General features: G+C 46.2%; 1 protein-coding gene across 2 annotated transcripts in view; it reads left to right on the forward strand.

Annotated features, from left to right (window-relative positions):
* Positions 1-22090, forward strand: part of mef2d (myocyte enhancer factor 2d) — a gene marked incomplete at both ends in the record, with an annotated part of 88678 nt that extends 66588 nt beyond the window's left edge. Inside the window, 6 exons of one of the 2 annotated variants that reach the window (XM_080471044.1) lie at positions 1010-1066; positions 9546-9721; positions 10110-10139; positions 17137-17254; positions 19200-19371; positions 22018-22090. In XM_080471044.1, coding sequence (XP_080327170.1) covers positions 1010-1066; positions 9546-9721; positions 10110-10139; positions 17137-17254; positions 19200-19371; positions 22018-22090 — 626 coding nt within the window. Of the gene's footprint in view, positions 1-1009; positions 1067-9545; positions 9722-10109; positions 10140-17136; positions 17255-19199; positions 19376-22017 lie in introns of those variants that run through there. The other variant, XM_080471045.1, reaches the window with a different exon arrangement.
* Between the last annotated feature and the right edge of the window lie 1403 nt (positions 22091-23493).

The raw sequence follows: 23493 nt of genomic DNA on the forward strand, positions 1-23493 counted from the left end.
AAAGAGAAGATGAAATAATAACAGTAAGAATGGATTTGGTGGATTATTCTCAGAAGGACGGAGACATCAGTTAGTGGGAGGACGATGAGCTATAATCTGATGTTAGAGGGGGAAGATGCTCTATAATCTGATGTTGGAGGAGGAAGATGCTCTATAATCTGAGTTTGGAGGAGGAAGATGCTCTATAATCTGATGTTGGAGGAGGAAGGTGCTCTATAATCTGATGTTGGAGGAGGAAGATGCTCTATAATCTGATGTTGGAGGGGGACGATGCTCTATAATCTGATGTTGGAGGAGGATGCTCTATAATCTGGTGTTGGGGAGGAACATGCTCTATAATCTGATGTTGGAGGAGGAAGATGCTCTATAATCTGATGTTAGAGGGGGCAATGTTCTATAATCTGATGCTGGAGGAGGGAGATGCTCTATAATCTGATGTTGGAGGAGGAAGATGCTCTATAATCTGATGTTGGGGGGAGGATGCTCTATAATCTGATGTTGGAGGATGCTCTATAATCTGATGTTGGAGGAGGAAGATGCTCTATAATCTGATGTTAGTGGAGGAAGATGCTCTATAATCTGATGTTACAGGAAGAAGACTGTAGTTTTATTCTGAGCCACTCCAGAGAAAAACAGCTAAATAAATCAATCACATGAGAATAAAGTTAATAAACAACTAGATTATAACTATATTGCCTCTAATGAAGAGAATAAATGGATTTAAATGTTGTTGTTTTTTAATATAGAATGAGATCACATGTTTTCCACTCAAATATAACATAAGTACCATCGAGGAGCACTTCAATATTAACTGGAAATACAAAATTGAAACCAATTAAGGTCTTTGGCAGAGTGGAATGAGTGTCGGCGGCGGCGGCGGCACTTTTTTAATGACACACTTGATTTAATGATATTTTTCACGAGACGTGTGAACTGTTGGGTATGAGATCAGTTTAGTGGCGTCGTGTATTTACAAAAGTTTTTAAATCCTTTTTCTTTCCTCTTCCAGGCGCTCTGCTGGGAGGAGATCTGGGGAACTCCAACGGAGCGTGCCCGAGCCCAGTCCGTAAGTCCACCGTGTTACAGGAAAGAATTAGTTTGTGGTCCTATGAACACACACACACACACACACACACACACACACACACACACACACACACTGCTCCTCTCCACTGTCTGAGTGATTTATTTTTTATTTTTTCCTCCGAGCGTGACTTACAGCCGGAGCAATGCGGGCGATTTAACTCGCGGCCACGTGCAGGGAGACACCTGTCGCCCGGCGACAGCTGAGGGTGGAGCTGCTGGTAAACTGTCCAGAGAACAGAACCGGGGTCGGGTCGTGAGGCAGAAGCACAAGCAGAGGAAAACGGCCAGGATGGAAGAACAACTTGTTCACGGCTCCTCAGCTGCTGTGATCCGGGAAAGCCAGAACCAGGTTTAACCCTTTAGACCCGGAGGCGTTTTTGGTGACATCAGAATTCTTTTCAAACAATTGTCAGGCAACGACTCCCCAGGCGACGCTGTTTGGGATCCGTTTCCATGACTACGACGGTCGGAGACACTCAAAATACAACATTTACCAGGTGGATCAAACGCTACCGACTCCGTCTCCATGGAAACGGGGAGAAACGTAACGTTCTGAAATGCTGCTACTGCACATGCTCAGTAGACGGACAATGGACAAACTTTCGCAGCGTTGTGGTTGTCCATTTACACGACAACGCTGGAAGCTTTTTGAGAACAGCTGATGACGAGGGACTTTTCGAAAACACTAGTCCCCGTCCACACCTGCCAAAAGCGTCTTTTTTCTCCCCGTCCATCTTAAAAATGTTCCCATCGATGCGACACCATGAAACCTTCCTCAAAACAATGTAGCGCATCTGCCAGGCCTATAGGTGGCGCTTTAACGCTGCCACAGGATTACACCAGAAGCAGAGCAGACACAAAGCATTAAAGAAATCCTCATATTGAACAGATCCATCATGTGTCCTTATTAAAGTGACGAGCATCCACCATGTTGGTGTTGTTCGGTGACATCACGGAGAGGGAGGCGGGGCCACAACATCATCATTTTCAGCTAATGTGGATCATCGGCCCAAAACAATGGTTACTTGAATCGATTGTTGTCGTGTGGGCGGAGCCTCGGACGCCATTGAAAATGAGCGAAAGTGACTCACGGTAATTCTCTGCGGCGTGTTGTGTTATAAGTTATTATAAAAGCAAACAGCAGCACCAACTAGTGGCCCCACGTTGAAGCTACATGGTTTTCAAGTGTTTGTGCCGTTTCCATGGAAACGGACGTCGTGTTCAAAACGTGGCTCCGTGAAGTCAAAACTTTTCTCCAGCGATGTGTTTTCACTCGAAAAGTGTAAACCGACTCGGTCGAGTCCGATTTTTTTTAGATTTTAACAAAAGAACCGCAGAAAATGTAAAAAGTGGTCGGCGTCTCCGCTGGTCTCCTCCCTCCGCCCGCTCTTCATCCTGTCTCCCTCAGCTGTTCTCCCTCATCTCCTCTGTGGAATAATCTACTCCCCCCCCCCCCCCCCCCCCCCCCCATCCCCGTCACCCCCCCCCTCCAACCTTCCCTGGTCTTGGCACAAGACTCTCCTCAGAGGTGACTTTGACGCTGGCCAGCTTTCGCCTTAAATCCCATTAGCCTGGCAGATACTGCAGCCAGCCGTAGTAATAGATAGTGTGTGTGTGCGTGTGTGTGTGCGTGCGTGCGTGCGTGCGTGTGTGTGTTTTCATACAGTTGTGAGGACCTGAATCTGCTCACACACTGACGTTGTGGGGACTCGTTGTCCTTGCGGAGACAAAATAAAACGATTCTTGGTCCAGGTGAAAGACGTTGGTAGAGATTCGTTCTGGTTTAGTTTTACTGTAGAACTGATGCTCGTCAATGTGACGCCGCCTGAAGGCGTAGAGACTCTGTGTGTGTGTGTGTGTGTGTGTGTGTGTGTGTGTGTGTGTGTGTGTGTGTGTGTGTGTGTGTGTGTGTGTGTTTCCTATATTCTGTCTATAAACAAGTCGGGCCCAATTCAATCGATGGACGTGGATTAACTTCCTCAGCCAAGTTTCAATACTGACATGAGTTTTTCAAGGATATTAAAGAAAATCGATTTTCCAACAAGTGACTCTTTTAAAAAATTACAATCGATAAATAACAAATCCACAAATCCATGCATTCTTCTTCTTCCTCTTCTTCCTCCTCCTCTTCCTCTGGTGGTTCTGTCGTTCTCAGCTGTTCGGGACTCCAGGAATGTCACCATTGACGTCACCCAGCATTCCTCACATTCCCACGCCCGGCCTTGTGTAACAGGAGACAACACACACACACACACACACACACACACACACACACACACACACACACACACACACACACACACACACACACACACACACACACACACTTAGAACTCCTGTAAAACAGATAGAAGAGTGAACTTGCCTGAATGAAGCACCGTCCTCACACAGTCTGAGAAACAGGCGACTCCACAGGTGTAGACGGTGACTAACTAAGTTACAGGAGAATCAGCCAAACCACAAAACTGGCTTCATGTTGAGATTGTAGTCGTTTTCAGGAGTAACGGGTTGGTTTGTGTAAAAGATATGGACATTTTGATCATGTGTACTCTGCTCTACAGCAAAGAAAAGTTTACATTTAAAGGTTATTAAGGCGGTTTTACTGGTTTGGCCCCTCGGGATGAAAAGGTTTTGTTTTTCGGCCCCGAACTAAAATATACTCGACACCTCTGGTCTCACTGTTGTCGTCTCACTCATGGCTTCGCCCTCTGACCTTTAACTGATCGATTCCTCTCATCATTTGTACACGTTTTCTTCTTCTAAAATCACTTTCTACCATTTTTCCTTGTGGCTTGTGTCAGTGCCCCTCTGCCACATAGTGGAGGTCAATGGGTTAATCTGTTTGGATTATTTATATTAATTTATTTAGCAGGACAAATATTTTACGTACGTATATTGTATCTAATAAAAGCAGAAATCTTAGTTTGGCTCAGAAACTCAGCAGAGTAAACAAAGAAGTCCTCCCACGATGGAATATGAGATTATTGTGATTCTGACTCATCATTTCAAGGATTATTTCCTATATGCTGTTGCTTTTTTTAAAGCTGCATGTTGTGAATTTGGATTTTATGTCAGATAATGATTGATTAATGCTGTTTCCACTGGAGCCAGATTAAGTTTGAATGATTTCACTGCTTCAGCTCAGATCAGAGTTTTTATTACATTTCAAAGTGGAGTTACTTATATTCCTCTAAAGTTTCTGATTGTGACCTGAAAGCTCTAGCGCAGCTTTTCAGTTCCTCTGGATCGGCTCTGTGAAGCCTGAAGGAAATTACATGTGGAACAATTTTCATCCTATTATCTTTTTATTTATATCATTTGCACACGTGGCTTATTTCCAAAATGACTCTCCTCGCTAAAATGGTGAGAAAGTGCTAAAATTGATTTTAAAAGAGGATAAAACTACAAGAATTGACATTGAATAGAAGTTAAAACGGCCAGAATTGCTATAAAAAGGCTCAAACTGATTAAATTGACATTAAATAAAGATTAAAACTTCTATAAAAAGGCTAAAGTTGCTAAAAACCAGAACAGAAGTCCGCCTCCCACCTTTACCCAGAAACTGACCGTGATACATATAACCCAACACACACACACACACACACACACACACACACACACACACACACACACACACACACACACACACACACACACTGATCCTCGCTGACATCACCGTTCATCCGTTTCCGTCTCGTCTTTTTTCATTTTCATCGTTTTCCCTCTCGTCGTTCTGCTCTTACGTTTTGCTGATTCACTTGGATCCATTTTCTTCCGTCTGATATTTCCTCCATCTGTTTCTCGGCCTTCGTTTCTCCTCGTCTCTCTTCTTTCTCCCCATTCCTTCCATTAGATGTTCCCCTTTTTTTAATTACATTTTTTCAAACTTTTGTCCTTCCTTTTCAAGCGTTCCCTCTAAAGCACCTTCTTCTACGTTTTTTTTCCGTCTAAACCAGGAGTGTCAAACATGAGGTCCGTGGACCTGAACCGTCCTGCAAGAGGCTCCAATCTGATCAAACCACCCGGCACATGGTGAACATTTTCCAAATCTGGTATTTTTTTTAACAAAGTCGTGACGCGATCCTGAGATCTCAGTGACGCTGCCATGAAAGCGAGCTAACTAGCATTAGCCTCAAAGCCGCGCTGTCAGGTTTGCAGAAATATTGTAGTTTAATAACCACAATCAGCCCAATTTTAGTATTTTCACAAAACCCAAACATTTACTGTGGAAAAGAGACTAATGTCTCAACAGTAATCCAATTTTAATGAAAACTTAAAATACAGTAAAATATCCCAAAAAAACCCGACAGCTGTTGCATTCTGGGTATTTTTACAAACTACGGTAGTTTGCTGTTTTCATGGCAGCGTCACTGATACCTCGTCTCAGTGTCATGTTGTGTCACTACTTGTTTAAAAAAATCCTTGTGTCGTTAGGAGTTTGGAGGATGTGCTTCTGCCGTTCTGGCCCACGGGCCTCATGTTTGACACGCCTGAACTAATCGCCCACGTCGTTTAGCGTCAAACTCAAATCAAACATGCAGATGATACATGATGCTGTTCCATTACTCCCCAGAGTAACTCCACTCCAGAGTAACTCCACTCCAGAGTAACTCCACCCCAGAGTAACCCCACCCCAGATTAACTCCACCCCAGATTAACTCCACCCCAGAGTAACTCCACCCCAGAGTAACTCCACTCCGGAGTAACTCCACCCCAGATTAACTCCACTCCGGAGTAACTCCACCCCAGAGTAACTCCACTCCGGAGTAACTCCACTCCAGAGTAACTCCACCCCAGAGTAACTCCACCCCAGAGTAACTCCACCCCAGAGTAACTCCACTCCAGAGTAACTCCACCCCAGAGTAACTCCACCCCAGAGTAATTCCACCCCAGAGTAACTCCACTCCGGAGTAACTCCACCCCAGAGTAACTCCACCCCAGAGTAACTCCACTCCAGAGTAACTCCACCCCAGAGTAACTCCACCCCAGAGTAACTCCACTCCGGAGTAACTCCACCCCAGAGTAACTCCACTCCGGAGTAACTCCACTCCGGAGTAACTCCACCCCAGATTAACTCCACTCCAGAGTAACTCCACTCCAGAGTAACTCCACCCCAGATTAACTCCACTCCAGAGTAATTCCACCCCAGAGTAACTCCACTCCGGAGTAACTCCACCCCAGAGTAACTCCACTCCAGAGTAACTCCACTCCGGAGTAACTCCACCCCAGATTAACTCCACTCCAGAGTAACTCCACTCCAGAGTAACTCCACCCCAGATTAACTCCACTCCAGAGTAACTCCACTCCAGGGTAACTCCACCCCAGAGTAACTCCACTCCAGATTAACTCCACTCCGGAGTAACTCCACCCCAGAGTAACTCCACCCCAGAGTAACTCCACTCCAGATATCTAGTGATTTGCTGCGTCTCCCAGTCCAAACTGAACTCAGACAAGCTGCAGATCAGAAACAAACACAAAAACAGGACATGTGCTTCAACTTCTCCAGTTTAAGATTTGTATTTTTCTGCGGCGGGATTAAATCCTAAAAACTGAATGTTGGATGATTTCCTTCTATTTTGCTCTGATATTCTCTCAGTATTACTGAATTTACTTTTCTGTGTGTGTGTGTGTGTGTGTGTGTGTGTGTGTGTGTGTGTGTGTGTGTGTGTGTGTGTGTGTGTGTGTGTGTGTGTGTGTGTGTGTGTGTGTGTGTGTGTGTGTGTGTGTGTGTGTGTGTGTGTGTGTGTGTGTGTGTGATTGAGATGAAGCAGAGTCACATGCCACTGTCATCTGGGGGCAACGTCATGGAGAACTGCTATCTCCTATCACTCACACACCCTCTCGCCGCCTGTCTAAGGGGAATACTGTGTGTGTGTGTGTGTGTGTGTGTGTGTGTGTGTGTGTGTGTGTGTGTGTGTGTGTGTGTGTGTGTGTGTGTGTGTGTGTGTGTGTGTGTGTGTGTGTGTGTGTGTGTGTGTGTGTGTGTGTGTGTGTGTGTGTGTTGGGCCTGGGAAAGTCCCTGCTGTCCCTCCTATACACTGAGTCTCTGTGTCAGTTTGTCTTTCAGTCTCTCTCTCTCTGTCTCTCTCTCTCTATCTCTCTCTCTCTCTCTCTCTGTCTCTGTCTCTGTCTCTCTCTCTCTTTGTCTCTCTCTCTCTCTCTCTCTCTCCCTCTCTACTCACACAGAGTGATACATAGAGTGATATTAAAGTTAAAGGTTCTGTTTGGAGTGCTGCTCCATCGTGGGACATGATGAGGGTTCTACTAATAACCGGAGAAATTCTGCGTTGCGGTGAAGAATGAGAGCGTTTCACCGGCGGCAGCGTCGGACAGATGCGAGGCTCGGTCATGTCGCTGGAATGTTCTTATCAAATAAACAAAATGGAACCAAAACAAGAAAGTAAATACAGAAACAGCACTGGAAAGAGCTTCATGTTTTAACGGAGCGACACAACCTGCTGGACAGATTTCTTTTTTAATTCAGAGCATTTGGTTTTAAATCAGGGATTTGGAAAAGGGCTCTCATGGTGGAACCTTTTGCTCCGACTCTGTTGCGGTGTAAACGGGCGAAAACGAGACTTTCTGGAAACAGTCATGAAAACACTGCTACTGCACATGAACACCACCACCACAGGGCACAGTAGTTCTGCACATGCTCAGTAGAGACACTCAGAACAGAGTTTCCTCCGCGGTGTCATGACTCCCAGTTCAGGTTCTCCTGGACTTGGTAGTTTTGGAACTTGTTCTCTGTGAGAACAATCCAACTTGGTAGTTTTATTTTGACAGTCACATTAAGAACAATCCAACTTGGTAGTTTTATTTTGACAGTCACTGTAATAACAATCCAACTTGGTAGTTTTATGTTGACATTCACCATAATAACAATTCAACTTAGTAGTTTTATTTTGACATTCACCATAATAACAATTCAACTTAGTAGTTTTATTTTGATAGTCACATTAAGAACAATCCAACTTGCTAGTTTTATTTTGACAGTCACCGTAATAACAATTCAACTTAGTAGTTTTATTTTGACATTCACCGTAATGACAATCCAACTTGGTAGTTTTATTTTGACAGTCACTGTAATAACAATCTCACTTGGTAGTTTTATTTTGACAGTCTCTGTAATAACAATCAAACTTCGTGGTCTGTCCAATAGAAGGTCCACGTTCTGTTGTTAATGTTTAGAGCTCATTGTTCTCTCCTGTGTGTGTGTGTGTGTGTGTGCGTGCGTGTGTGTGTGTGTGCGTGCGTGCGTGCGTGCGTGCGTGCGTGCGTGTGTGCTCATGCTTTCAGCACTAAAACTAACACCAGCACCTACTAGTGGCCTGGCTTACTAACTACACTGTTTTCAGTGTTTGTGTGTAAACGGACATCGTTCTCAGAACGTTGCCGTGGAACTGAAACTTTTAATGAATCGAAGCATTTAAACTGGAAACGTTGACGTGAAAACAACAGCGTCTCTTTAGGTTTTGTGATTCTGGTGCGGAGTCCGTCGTCTCTCGGGGGTTCCGCCTCCGTCGTGTTCACCACCAGACGTCACTAACTGACCAGTTGACCAGGCTGGACGAGTCGCGGCTCGCTGATCCACCTCATCATTGATCTTTCCTTATCAGCATCGTATTCACGGGTTTTAAATGAGCAGGAGTTTAAAGAGGCTTCCTGCTGACTTGGCTTCACTTTTCCTCATCGAGGTCAATGTTTAACCAAAACAAGTGCTCAGAGTTCATAATGACACGGTGACTAGAAGTGTTCAGTGGGAAGTTCTCTTTCTCAGTTTGGTAAATATGTTGGAATCCTCAGTAATTGTATATTTACAGTGTTAAAGCTCAGCGTGGTGTTTACACTGGATTACATGTTAGTTTCTGTTAACGTGAGTTTGGTTGTGTGGTGGTCGGCTCTATTGTCCTGAAATCACGGTAAATAAGCTCACCGACACATGATTGATGATATATTTTAACATGTAAATATATCAGAACACAAATATGTTAGTAACTGTACAGATATTGTGAATAAATTTGAACAACTTGCATTAACTGGTAAACTTTACACACATTTATACCTTTCACTCTGTGTGTGTGTGTGTGTGTGTGTGTGTGTGTGTGTGTGTGTGTGTGTGTGTGTGTGTGTGTGTGTGTGTGTGTGTGTGTGTGTGTGTGTGTGTGTGTGTGTGTGTGTGTGTGTGTGTGTGTGTGTGTGTGTGTGTGTGTGTGTGTGAGGAGATAAAAGAGTCGTGGTTGGAGCGTGACTCAGTTTTGATGCGAAGGAGAAATGATGAGGAGCATGTGGTGCGACAGAGCGCTCCAACTCGCTAATGAGAAGAAACACACACACACACACACACACACACACACACACACACACACACACACACACACACACACACACACAGGTAGACCCTCCTCTTCCTCCCTCGTCTCGTCACGTTAAAAACTCTCTGTTCTCTGTGTCTCCAGCTAACGGCTACATCAGCGCCAGGGCCTCCCCGGGCCTCCTCTCCGTCTCCAACGGCAACAGCCTGGTGAAAGTAGTCCCGGCTAAATCTCCACCTCCGCCCAGTCCTCAGATGGTCAACAGCCGCAAGCCAGACCTGAGGGTCATCACGTCGCAGAGCAAGAGCCTGATGCAGCTGGTGAGCACGCCGTCGCCGCCGCCGCCGCCGCGACTCCACCGAGTCCAGAGTATCAGGCGGGTCTCGGCGCCGCGGGTCGACCGGTGTAGTCGAAGTTACACAACCGCAGCGTCATCTCAAAATGCTGCCGTAGCTCCGCGGAGCGCCGCGTGGTTCAGGTGGTTACTGCCGTGGCCCCGCGGGCCGGCGGCGTGGCGTGCTGCGCTGCCCTCTCACGGAGCTCGTAAAGACGCCGGCGGAGCTTCAGGGCGCCGACTTAAAACCTCGTAACCTCCGGCCGCTGCGATCCTCGCTGTTTGAGAACAAATGTTTAGCTTTTGACATCCAGACTCTTACGGGCCGTTTGTCTTCCTCCCCCTCCTCTTCCTCCCCCCTCCCCCCTGTGCAGACTGAGGAAGAGCTGGAGTTGGTGAGTGAGGTGAATAATAGACTTTTGGCTTCATGGATGTTGAGTCGAACTCTGTGTTTTCACCAGAGCATGAGTGTGACAGCCCCCCCACCCCCACCCCCCCACCCCCACCAACCTACCCCAACCCCCCGTCTACCACCACCCCCACACCACCGCCACACACACACACACACACACACCTGAGCACAGGTCACCTGGTTGTTTCCCTTCCAGGTTCATTCAAACTGCTTCGACTTCGAGTAAAATAGTTTGGTTAAAACATGGAAACAATAATATAATAATAATACTTTGTAAATACAGTATCGTAAAGTCAAACTGGCAACAAGCCAGTTTTATTCAAACAAACATCAACGCAGTTTAGTTTTATTTCTATAGGGCCAAATACAACAGTTACTTCAAGGCACTTTTACTGTGAAAAACCAACAATGGCTGTAAAATAAAAACTAAGTTTAACAGGAAGAAAGCTGCTGTTTGTTAATGAAGGTAGAGAAAAGCATCGGACTGACAGACCGGAGGGATTCGAACCCGGGTTCCAGTCGGGGGTAACGAGCCACTGGTTGTAGGAACAGGTTCACTCACTTATATAATAATTATAAAGTGATGATACGTTTATGATTTGATATGAAGTAGTACTTGAAATAATGTGGCTGAAATCAAAATGAAACTTTTCACAAAAACTTTATTGTTTTAATCAATCATTTTTATTATTTCATAAAACGGCTCCACAAAGTGAACACATACAGAACATAACAAGACGAAACAAAACACTAATACAGAATTAATAATAATAATAATATTAATAATAATAATAATATACTAATAGAATATAGAACAAGAACAAAAACTTCTTAAAATCAATGTTATTCCGATTATACTAATGACTTATTTTACCTCATATATCTAATAATACTCTGCATATTTCAGTATTGTTTATGTTGTTGAAGAAAAAGCTCTGCACACAAATGAGTTTTCTCAAAGTACTCGCAATCTTTACTCGAGTAGAAGTACAGATACTTTGTTACTTTCCACCTTTGCAAAACTGTACAGACTGAATATTCACTGATTAACTCAAAAACAAACATGAATACTCTTGTAGAGATCTCTATGACGCACTTTATTCTTGAGTATAATTGATTTAGAAATGAGAATTTAATCATGTTGCCTGTTTAGTTTTATTATAATATGATTTATTTTAGATTGAAGACTGGAAGCAAGATGGAGCCCGGTGCTGTCCACTGCTGGTAATACCCTCTAAAGCTCACTGTTACCACCCCACAGGGGGAGCAAACATATGTTGGCACACGGGAGACAAGGACATGGTTTTTAAACATTTAGTTTATTTTTCTTTGATTTCTTTTTACAAGAGCCTCGTCCACCTGTCAGACAAAAAACAGGGAAAAGTTGAACTGAAAGACGGCGTGACGGCCCGGCCACACGGAACAAACGGCTGCAAGAAAACACAGACCCAGCCTAGACCCAGACTAAACCCAGACTAGACCCAGCCTAGACCCAGACTAAACCCAGTCTAGACCCAGACTAAACCCAGACTAAACCCAGCCTAGACCCAGACTAAACCCAGACTAGACCCAGACTAAACCCAGTCTAGACCCAGACTAGACCCGGCCTAGACCCAGCCTAGACACAGAATAGACCCAGAGTAGACCTAGAGTAGACCCAGTCTAGACCCAGCCTAGACCCAGAGTAGACCCAGACTAGACCCAGAGTAGACCCAGCCTAGACCCAGACTAGACCTAGAGTAGACCCAGTCTAGACCCAGCCTAGACCCAGACTAGACCCAGAGTAGACCCAGACTAGACCCAGAGTAGACCCAGCCTAGACCCAGACGAGACCTAGAGTAGACCCAGTCTAGACCCAGCCTAGACCCAGAGTAGACCCAGACTAGACCCAGAGTAGACCCAGCCTAGACCCAGACTAGACCCAGACTAGACCCAGCCTAGACCCAGACGAGACCTAGAGTAGACCCAGTCTAGACCCAGCCTAGACCCAGAGTAGACCCAGACTAGACCCAGAGTACACCCAGAGTAGACCCAGAGTAGACCCAGAGTAGACCCAGACTAGACCCAGCCTAGATCCAGACTTGACCCAGACGGAAAATACAAAGTGAAAACAGTACGGCGGGTACAGCCACGCCAAACAGACTTAACCTCGGCCAGCCAGCCGGGCACCAGGAAGCTTGGTGATGTAGCTGCACCTGCAGACATCGAGAGCGTGAACGAAACACGGCGCCGCCCAGGAAGCGGCGAAGAAAATGCATGACTGACAGAGCGACCGAGCGAGAGCCCGGAGGAGCGCGAAGCCCAGCCTATTTATAGGCGGAGCGGAAGTAATTAAATACACAAACACAAACCCCCAAGACCCGGGTGCGCCCACCGCCGCACATAGTTCCAAACTATTAATAGATAATTGACGGGGCCAAATGCCCGTAAGAGGAGCAGAGAAGGAAGGGGGAGGGACCTCCGTGACGTAGCGCTCACTAATTAACAGGGTATATTGTTTGTTAAAGGTTAATAAGTGTGATTGGTTAGATAATGAATATCTAAATCCCTGCTCTCTTCTGAACATGTAGATGGTTAACTTCTCCCTGACGGAGGTCAGATGTATTATTTCCCTTGTGAAACAGGATTCATGCCCTTCAAACTCCAACATATTTCATTAAAGAACAGTTTGGCTTCTGTAACAGAATTAAAATAAGGTAAAAAAGGAAACACGTTACTGTCCGTCGACTTCAACTGAAGCTTTAATGTAGTAAAGTGACATTAGTGCAGCTCGAACAGGAAATCGAGAGGAAACGTGAAGGGAACCGGAACAAGCACCTGACTGTCACTGGAAGCTGCTCAGCATGTGCATGTTTGGTTTGGGGGGGGGGGGGGGGGGGGGGGTCTACTGACCCCTGCCTGTCCTACACACATGCATGCATAAAGACACACTCACCTCAACGCACACGTTGTGTCGTCATTCCTCGCCTTCCTCTCTGCACGAACACGTTTTTTTTTTTTTTTTTTTCTGGTTCATCTCCACCCGTCTCTCCTCCGCCAGCCTCGTCGATGCATGCGTTGCTGTCAGCATGATTCTCCAGCACGGCGACGCCGCTCATAACACCTTCCACCGTGACGCTTCATAACGCCGCCCGCCCGGCCCTGGCGACGGCGTTGCCGTGCCAACGCCACCTCTCAGAAGCGAGAAATTTCTCATCTTGCACGGCGATGTTAAAGTGTCACAGAAAAGTTAAACGCCTCAGAGAGAACCGAGGTGCTTGGATCTTCTTGCAAGAGGCGGAAAAACGATGCCGGCGGCGGCGGCATGAATAAAACATCCTCGCGCCGCGCCGCACCGCGCCACGCCGCGCCGCACCGCACCGAGTCATTTAACCCTTTATCACATCAAACTCTGCTTATCAGGCGGATGTTTGACTCAGATTCTCCTCAGAAAATCTCAAATGTGGAACAAGAAGGAAACGTTTGCTGAAGTTTCTGCCGGTCCTGAAGCGGAAATCACGTTTTTAAAAGCAACTTTTTAGTTCAACAACATTATTGTTTTCGTGTCCAGCAGCCGTTTCAGTGTGTTCAGTTGATTAAAAAGACTTTATATCAGGATCTATTTGGACGGGTTCACTTATATCTATTTCTCTTTTTCGTCCTGGAGCAGAACCACAGGAAGAGTTTAGACCCTTTGTTCCACCTTGATTTATAGAACCGATGCATTTTTAAAACTATGATACAATTAGACGGAGCGCCTGTTGAATATTTGATGCGACGGGGTTTCAAACATGAGGCCCGAGGGGCAAAACCAGTCCGGCCAAACCACCGAGCAAATTCTAGAAATTTCAAAGGAAGAATTGATGTTTTAAAAACGTTTCTTAAGAGAAGTGAAAGCTACCAAACTAGCATTAGCCTCAAAGCCGCGCTGTCAGGGTAGAGTTTAGGTTAGAGGTAGAGTTTAGGTTAGAGGTAGAGTTTAGGTTAGGGGTAGAGTTTAGGTTAGAGGTAGAGTTTAGGTTAGAGGTAGAGTTTAGGTTAGAGGTAGAGCTTAGGTTAGAGGTAGAGTTTAGGTTAGAGGTAGAGTTTAGGTTAGAGGTAGAGTTTAGGTTAGAGGTAGTTTAGGTTAGAGGTAGAGTTTAGGTTAGGGGTAGAGTTTAGGTTAGAGGTAGTTTAGGTTAGAGGTAGAGTTTAGGTTAGAGGTAGTTTAGGTTAGAGGTAGAGTTTAGGTTAGAGGTAGAGGTAGAGTTTAGGTTAGAGGTAGAGTTTAGGTTAGAGGTAGTTTAGGTTAGAGGTAGAGTTTAGGTTAGAGGTAGAGTTTAGGTTAGAGGTAGTTTAGGTTAGAGGTAGAGTTTAGGTTAGAGGTAGAGTTTAGGTTAGAGGTAGAGTTTAGGTTAGAGGTAGTTTAGGTTAGAGGTAGAGTTTAGGTTAGAGGTAGAGTTTTTTAAATCGCCCATAAAGCAACAGCTCTAGGAGAGGTTTTTCTATGTTTCACTGTATTTTGCACCAGAAAGTTTAATTAAAATCGTCATTTCCCAAAGTTTTCATGATGTATTCTCCACGTCACGGTGAAGAAAAACTTTCAAGATGAAATTTAAAAAGTAATTATGACATTATTTTACCGGTTCAGACTGTTTTTCACCCCTGAACTAAACTGTGTTTGACACAATAAGACATTTTTTAACAGCATTAAACTTCTCCTGTTCTCCACCTCCTGTTCCTCCTCCTCCTGTTCACCTCCTCCTCCTGTTCTCCACCTCCTGTTCTCCTCCTCCTCCTGTTCTCCACCTCCTGTTCTCCTCCTCCTCCCGTTCACCTCCTCCTCCTGTTCTTCTCCTCCTCCTGTTCTCCACCTCCTGTTCTCCTCCTCCTCCTGTTCTCCTCCTCCTCCTGTTCTCCACCTCCTGTTCACCTCCTCCTCCTGTTCACTTCCGCCTCCTGTTCTCCGCCTCCTGTTCTCCTCCTGTTCTCCTCCTCCTGTTCACCTCCTCCTCCTGTTCTCCTCCTCCTGTTCTCTTCCTGTTCGCCTCCTCCTCCTGTTCGCCTCCTCCTCCTGTTCACCTCCTCCTCCTGTTCTCCTCCTCCTCCTGTTCTCCTCCTCCTCCTGTTCTCCACCTCCTGTTCACCTCCTCCTCCTGTTCTCCTCCTCCTCCTGTTCTCCTCCTCCTCCTGTTCACCTCCTCCTCCTCCTCCTGTTCTCCTCCTGTTCTCCTCCTCCTCCTGTTCACCTCCTCCTCCTGTTCTCCTCCTCCTCCTGTTCTCCTCCTCCTCCTGTTCACCTCCTCCTCCTGTTCTCCTCCTCCTCCTGTTCACCTCCTCCTCCTCCTGTTCACCTCCTCCTCCTGTTCTCCCCCTCCTGTTCTCCTCCTCCTCCTGTTCTCCTCCTCCTCCTGTTCTCCTCCTGCTGTTCTCCTCCTCCTCCTGTTCTCCTCTTCCTCCTGTTCTCCTCCTCCTCCTGTTCACCTCCTCCTCCTGTTCTCCTCCTCCTCCTGTTCTCCTCCTGTTCTCCTCCTCCTCCTGTTCACCTCCTCCTCCTGTTCTCCTCCTCCTGTTCTCCTCCTGCTGTTCTCCTCCTCCTCCTGTTCTCCTCTTCCTCCTGTTCTCCTCCTCCTCCTGTTCACCTCCGCCTCCTGTTCTCCTCCTGTTCTCCTCCTCCTCCTGTTCTCCTCCTGCTGTTCTCCTCCTGTTCTCCTCTTCCTCCTGTTCTCCTCCTCCTCCTGTTCACCTCCTCCTCCTGTTCTCCTCCTGTTCACCTCCTCCTCCTGTTCACCTCCTTCTCCTGTTCTCCTCCTCCTTCTGTTCTCCTCCTGTTCTCCACCTCCTGTTCACCTCCACCTCCTGTTCTCCTCTTCCTCCTGTTCTCCTCCTCCTCCTGTTCACCTCCTCCTCCTGTTCTCCTCCTGTTCTCCTCCTCCTCCTGTTCTCCTCCTGTTCTCCTCCTCCTCCTGTTCACCTCCTCCTCCTGTTCTCCTCCTGTTCACCTCCTCCTCCTGTTCACCTCCTCCTCCTGTTCTCCTCCTCCTCCTGTTCTCCTCCTGCTGGAGAACCTTTAGGAAGTGAAGTTTACATCATGTGAACCAGTTGAAAAGCTGAAGTTGCTCCTCTGGTTCTTCCTAAAGCAGAATCCTCGGTGGAGATGGAAGCGTTGGGGTCCTCCTGGAGGTCCAGACCTCCCTTCACTTGGATCAATCTATATTTGAGCCACTTGAATCTTTAAAGAAATAGTATTTTCTTCAATCAACCTTCCAATAATATCATAGTTTTCCCCCCAGAACCATCTACTTAAATCACAAATGATGTTTATTAGATTTCCAGTAAAAGAACAAGTTGTGTTCACCGTGGATTATTTTAGTGGTGACTCTGTTCTACTGCCTCTCGGCTGCCTGCGGTGGAAAACACACACTAACTGTAATCAGAATTGGTGTTGAAAATGGATGAATTCATGAACGTCTCCACTCGACCATATAAGGAGAAACCGTCCTGATTGACCTCTGTTTCTCATGTCTTAGGCTCGGTACCAGGCCCGTCCTGCTCATGTTGGAGCAGGAAGAGATGAATGTTCGTGCATCTTCATGCACGGCGTCCGTTTCAATCACAGTCCATAGTTAATTGGCAGCTCCAAGTAGAACAAGCTGTGTTTGTAGTGAAAAAGTTCAGCAGTGAGTCAATTTGTCTGGGTTCCTGTACGGAGCCGCCGCTGTACAGTGGAGAGCACATGCTAGCTATTATCAGAACTGCTGCTGAAAATGGATGAAGTCATGTGGCGTCAAGTCCGACAGTCGGGCCTTAAAAGGAGAGAAAGACCTGATTCCATGGAAACAAAGCAGGTTTTCTCATGTTGTGGGGGCACAACGCACAGGAGGGGTGGTTCTCAGACATGGGGGGGGGGGGGGGGGGGGGGGGGGGGTCTATTATGAGGACCGTATGGGAAAGTGAGGAAAGGTAGAAACTGTACCAAAAGTAGTTTTTACAGCTGGATGCTTCTCCTCTGTGTGTCTCTGTTTTCCCAGAATGCTCAGCGGTTAGGTGTTTCCCAGGTGGCGCAGACGCTCACCACACCGGTGGTCTCCGTGGCGACGCCCAGCCTCCTCGCGCCGTTCTCGGGCATGCAGACGGGATACAACACCGGTGAGACCCGACGCCGCCGCTCGGCAGCTCAGGCCCCGCCCACGTGACAACGTTTTGAAAACACTTTGTTTCCCCGGCGACAGCAGGAATGCTGAAAGTGATGTAGTTAGTAGGCCAGGCCACCAGTTGGTGCTGTTGGTTGTTTTTGTACTGAAAACACACACACACACACACACACACACACACACACACACACACACACACACACACACACACACACACACACACACACACACACACACACACACACACACACACACACAGCAGAAAACAATGAGCTCTAAACATAAACAATGAGAGAACATTCTCATGGACAGACCACCAAGTTGGATAGTTATTATGGTGACTGTCAAAATAAAACTACCAAGTTGGATAGTTATTATGGTGACTGTCAAAATAAAACTACCAAGTTGGATTGTTATTACGGTGACTGTCAAAATAAAACCACAAAGTTGGATAGTTATTATGGTGACTGTCAAAATAAAACTACCAAGTTGGATTGTTATTACGGTGACTGTCAAAATAAAACCACCAAGTTGGATAGTTTTTATGGTGACTGTCAAAATAAAACTACCAAGTTGGATAGTTATTATGGTGACTGTCAAAATAAAACTACCAAGTTGGATTGTTATTACGGTGACTGTCAAAATAAAACCACTAAGTTGGATAGTTATTACGGTGACTGTCAAAATAAAACTACCAAGTTGGATTGTTATTACGGTGACTGTCAAAATAAAACCTCCAAGTTGGATTGTTTTTATGGTGACTTTCAAAATAAAACTACCAAGTTGGATAGTTATTATGGTGACTGTCAAAATAAAACTACCAAGTTGGATTGTTATTACGGTGACTGTCAAAATAAAACTACCAAGTTGGATTGTTATTACGGTGACTGTCAAAATAAAACCACCAAGTTGGATAGTTTTTATGGTGACTGTCAAAATAAAACTACCAAGTTGGATAGTTATTATGGTGACTGTCAAAATAAAACTACCAAGTTGGATTGTTATTACGGTGACTGTCAAAATAAAACCACCAAGTTGGATAGTTATTACGGTGACTGTCAAAATAAAACTACCAAGTTGGATTGTTATTACGGTGACTGTCAAAATAAAACCACCAAGTTGGATTGTTTTTATGGTGACTTTCAAAATAAAACTACCAAGTTGGATCATTATTATGGTGACTGTCAAAATTAAACTAGGAGACTATTCCCGATTGGCTTTACTGAGCATGTGCAGAACTACTAGTTGTAACTTCTGTGGTGTGCATGTTCACTCCCAATGTTTACGCTCTCAACAAGCATTTTCCCAAAAATGTCCTCGTAGACAGTCAGAGCGTTTTCCTCCGTTTCCATGGAGACAGAGCATTTTCCAAAACTTGCACTTTCCCCCGTTTCTACTGAGATGGAGTCAGAGCACTTTCAAGAAGTTGCGTTTTCTTTCATTTCCATGAAGATACAGCGTTTTCAAAAAGTTTTGTTTCCCTCCATTTCCACAGAGACGAAGCGTTTAGCGACACTTATTGCAGTTGCGTTTTCCAGCGACGCCGAGCGACCAGACACCCAAACTGCTTTGAAACTGGAGCATTTCCTCTCATGTTGTCGTGTGAACGAGGCACCAGTGTGTAAAATCAGTTTCCACCCGTAAGAAACGACACGTCACGCCGACTAAAAGATATAATTTGTATTATGTTTTGAAAACTCTTCAGTGTCGTGTAGGAGAATTAGAAAACGTCGCAGCGCGGCGCCACAAACCACCATGAATATTCACTTTGTTCATTGTGTGCGAGCTTCTGCAGTGATTCCACTTCAAAGGTCTCCATTAATATGGATTAGCCCTGATTAATATTGATGCACCAGAAACTTGTATGATGTAAAACAACCCCCCCCCCCCCTTCCTCCTCCTCCTCCTCATCCTCATCCTCCTCCTCCTCCTCCTCCCAGAGTACCAGCTGACGAGTGCAGATCTCACCGCGCTCCAGACGTTCACGCCACCGGGGCTGGTGCCTGGCAACATGGCTGCCTGGCAACAGCAACCGACAGTCTCCCAGCAACAACAGCAACAGCAGCAACAACAGCAACAGCAGCTCAGCTTGGCGTCGCTCAGCAACTTGGTGTAAGCCCCTCCCCCTTCTTCTTCTCTTGTCCTGTAACAAACTCATGAATGGGATGGATTGACCTCTGACCTGTGAGTGTTTCCTCTGAGCGTTGAGCCTGTAGAAGCTCCTCGCTGTGATGAAGCTGTAACCCCCCCATTCATCTTGGTGGTGACCTAGATACCCCCCCCCCCCCCACTCAGCTTCCGCTCTCACGGAGCTCCTGGTTGGTCGACTCGGCTGTGTCATCCAGCGGTCACAACCTGAGGCACTATTTCAATACTCTACAATACTATACTATATAAATTCATTAAACCAACTCTTCTGGACGGTATTGATCGCCTCCTGAGCGTTCACTACCCGTCCTTCATAGCAGAGTACTTCGTAATCGAGACGCACCGATACTACTTTTTTAAAGAACGAGTATGAGTACTAACCTTTAGCTACAAGAAGGCTGTGTGATTCTGCAAACCAGCTCTGCACAGCTCCTACGTCAAGGTTAGCATGTAGCATCGCTGGCGTTTCAGCCCAGAAGCTCTTTAGCATGTAGCATCACTGGCGTTTGAGCCCAGAAGCTCTTTAGCATCTAGCATGTAGCATCACTGGCGTTTGAGCCCAGAAGCTCTTTAGCATATAGCTTGTAGCATTGCTGGCATTGGAGCCTGGAAGCTCTTCAGCATGTAGCATGTAGCATCACTGGCGTTTGAGCCCAAAAGCTCTTTAGCATGTAGCATTGCTGGCGTTTGAGCCCAAAAGCTCTTTAGCATGTAGCATGTAGCATCACTGGCATTTGAGCCCAAAAGCTCTTTAGCATGTAGCTTGTAGCATTGCTGGCATTTGAGCCTGGAAGCTCTTCAGCATGTAGCATGTAGCATCACTGGCGTTTGAGCCCAGAAGCTCTTTAGCATGTAGCATGTAGCATCACTGGCGTTTGAGCCCAGAAGCTCTTTAGCATATAGCTTGTAGCATTGCTGGCATTTGAGCCTGGAAGCTCTTCAGCATGTAGCATGTAGCATCACTGGCGTTTGAGCCCGGAAGCTCTTTAGCACATAGCATGGCTCGGAGTTAAACTACTGAGCGACATCGGGCTAACGCTGCTGGTGAGGAAGTCGCTGGTGTTTTACAAACTACAGTATGTTCCTCCTCCTCGTGATCTTTTCTCACAACATAATTTACAGTCCGTCTCACGTTTGTCGTTCTCATTGATTTTTAAGAATCGTCGCTCGTCCTCTCTTGTGTAGCTGCGAGCGACGTAGCGACCGATGACGTCATGTAATACTCTCTAATCGCTATAATACTCCTGATGACAACACTGGTACCAGTATCGGTGCGTCTCTACTCTGTAATAATAAAATGAATTTAGACTCTGGAAAGGCCCGCCCATTGTTCGCCATATTCCTGCCCGTTGACTGAGACTCCACCATTTAATCCTTTGAGCCAGAAAATGTCTGAATTATTTACCTATAAGTTGTTTTTCCTGATCCAAACTATTGATCCTGCCACGATCACTTCCTTTTTCCACAATCCATTTGTATTTACTTTTTAAAGAATCGACACTAACTGAAGAATGAATGGGGTCATGTCTATCTTTCTCTGTCTCTGAGTTTGTCGAGTCTTTTCCCTGTAATAACTTGTTTTTAATGTTCACACCAGAGCTGCCAACTTTTCACACTGCTCAGGAGTGAGACGTTCACGTTACCACACAGATGACTAATGGGGGTCGAAGAGAGGATTTAATTCATAAAGTATTGTAGCAGGATGACACACAACATGTAAAATTGACAACTAGAGCTACACTCGGTAGAGCGCAGACCTTCGTCAATGCCACATTTCTTTGCAGGGCTGAATTAGCATCACTAGCATGTTAGCCATTAGTTCTTATCGATGCTAACTAGCCTGTAGCTACATCGCTGTGTGAAACACTGAGCGGGAAGCGTCTCCATGGCAACAGACGCCGATACATTTTTATTATAAGGTGCCTCGCTCATCCACTCTGTATGGGACATTTTTTCACCGTTTAGGGGAATCATCGAAACGGTTCGCCGGTAACGTCCCAAATTCTAATCAATTGGTCTTTGGATGATGAAAAATCATCCCTGAAAATTTCGTGCAATTCGGGTGAGTAGTTTTTTGCGGAAAGGTGGTAAAATGCACACATACGAACCATGAATAACTACACGCAGATGAAAACATAACCTTCCCGGCCAACTTCGTTAGTCACCCGACGTTCGTTGGCGAAAGGTAATAAATGAATATTAACTGCAGTTTTTCCAGTGAAAGTGATAGTTGCAGTTCCTACTTTGTCCACTAGGGGCTGTGGTGTTTCACTCCTGAGAGAACGAGTCTAGAGTCGGCAGCTCTGGTTCCTCCTCTTTATGGAGCCGTCGGGTGGTTTTCTGTCATTCAGTACTTTAAAGACCAACGTTACGTCAGAGTCTTTAACTCCTTCTAAGGGTTTGTATTATTGTGCGGGACGTTAGGAGCTCCCGTTTAGCCAGAAACATGTTAAATATTGTAATTTCCTTTGTGTTGTGACGCGTATCGGAGCCTAACTGATCACATGTGTCAGATCTGAAGCTTTGTGTGAGCGGCCCGGCTGCGCTCGGCTAACCTGCGGATCGGTAACCACCTCTTGTTTTGTCCCCTCTCTTGTTTTTCTCCTGCAGCATGTGGGGTGCAGAGAAACAGAATGCGGAGATGATTAACTGCATCTCCAATATTGCTGCTAACCTGAGGTGAATGACATGATAGCGCGCCGCAGCTCCGCCGTGATGTTTGTCTGTCAAACTGTTGCTCTCGGTTGTTTCTGGGCGGATCGGCGCTCCAGTCTGTGACCAAAATAACCTGCAGGAATTAGCGAGCAGATGACAAACATGGTTTGAAAGCAGCTTCCTGTGTTGGGTGTGCTGCCTGTTGCTTTGCGGTGTCTGTATCCCATCGCTCCTTCATTCCTGCACAGATGACTGATTCTGGGAGGGTTTTTTTTTTTAAGATCTGAGGCTCTTTGGAAGTGAAGAGAACAGAAAGGGAGGCGGCGCCTCCTGCTGCGACGGCAGCGGCACCTTGCTCGTCTCAGGGTGCCGCTTTCGGTCTCCGTCACTAAACCGCCGTGGCGCCGCCGACGCGCTCGCCACATTAAAATTTAACTTTTCAGCCATTTAGCTGTCAGTCTGGGCTGACAGCAGCACATAAGAATCAATTCCTGAGATACGAGCGGGCCTGGAATCCCTCCGGGAGCGTGACTAAAAGAATCATTTGGAAGTAGCCGAGCTGTCACGGCCACTTATTGAATCGCAGGTCAAACACACACATTTTGATCAGGACAATCACGGCGGCATCGGATTCAACACTCACACAAAAGAGAAATGTAGGATAATGGCGGCTGTCAGCGGAGAGACTTATTTGTTATTTGTTCTTTCCGTCTGACGAGCTGAAAATGGTCCATGAGAATATGATAATAGCTTGTTTGTTATTGTATCCAGCAGCTGTGACTCCGGGGGGCTTCTGCGTCTTTGACAAATATACTTAACAGTCACCAGCAGCTCGTACGCAGCAGAGCTCCTCCGATGTCCACAAATGCTCGTCCAGATCGTAGGAAATCCAGATAAAGCGCTCGGAGACAGCGACACGCCGGCGCCCCTTCCACCTGTCTCCCACTGATGCTGCTAACATCCAGCGTAACGCCAAATCACGTCCTCTTCAACGTGCAGCGGGAGACCCTCAGCAAGAGGCTCCGGTCGGCCAGACCACCTGCAGAACTTAAACATTACAAAGGAAACGTTGCTTTTATTTTGGAGGGGACAGGACACCGAGAGCACAGTGACGCCGCCATGAAAGATCGTAAACTAGCATTAGCCTCAGAGCCGCGCTGTCGGGGGGAGTTTATAAAAACACCCAGAATGCAACAGCTCCAGAAGGATTCATTAAAGTTGGTCTTTCTGTTGTGATTGAAGTCATTTTCTCGAATGACTTGTTTGGTTTTGTGAAAATGTGGAACGTCTTCGTCACACATACCTTCACAGGAAACTCCTTTATTCTGAAAACGATCTGCTGGCTCGCTGTGGAAAATATTTCACAGCATCTCAGCAATGGTGCAGCGCTGGATCACCTCTGTGGTCTGAAGCTGGTCCACTGCAGGGGCA

Source organism: Lipophrys pholis (assembly GCF_963383615.2).
Source record: "Lipophrys pholis genome assembly, chromosome: 9".
Taxonomy (NCBI): domain Eukaryota; kingdom Metazoa; phylum Chordata; class Actinopteri; order Blenniiformes; family Blenniidae; genus Lipophrys; species Lipophrys pholis.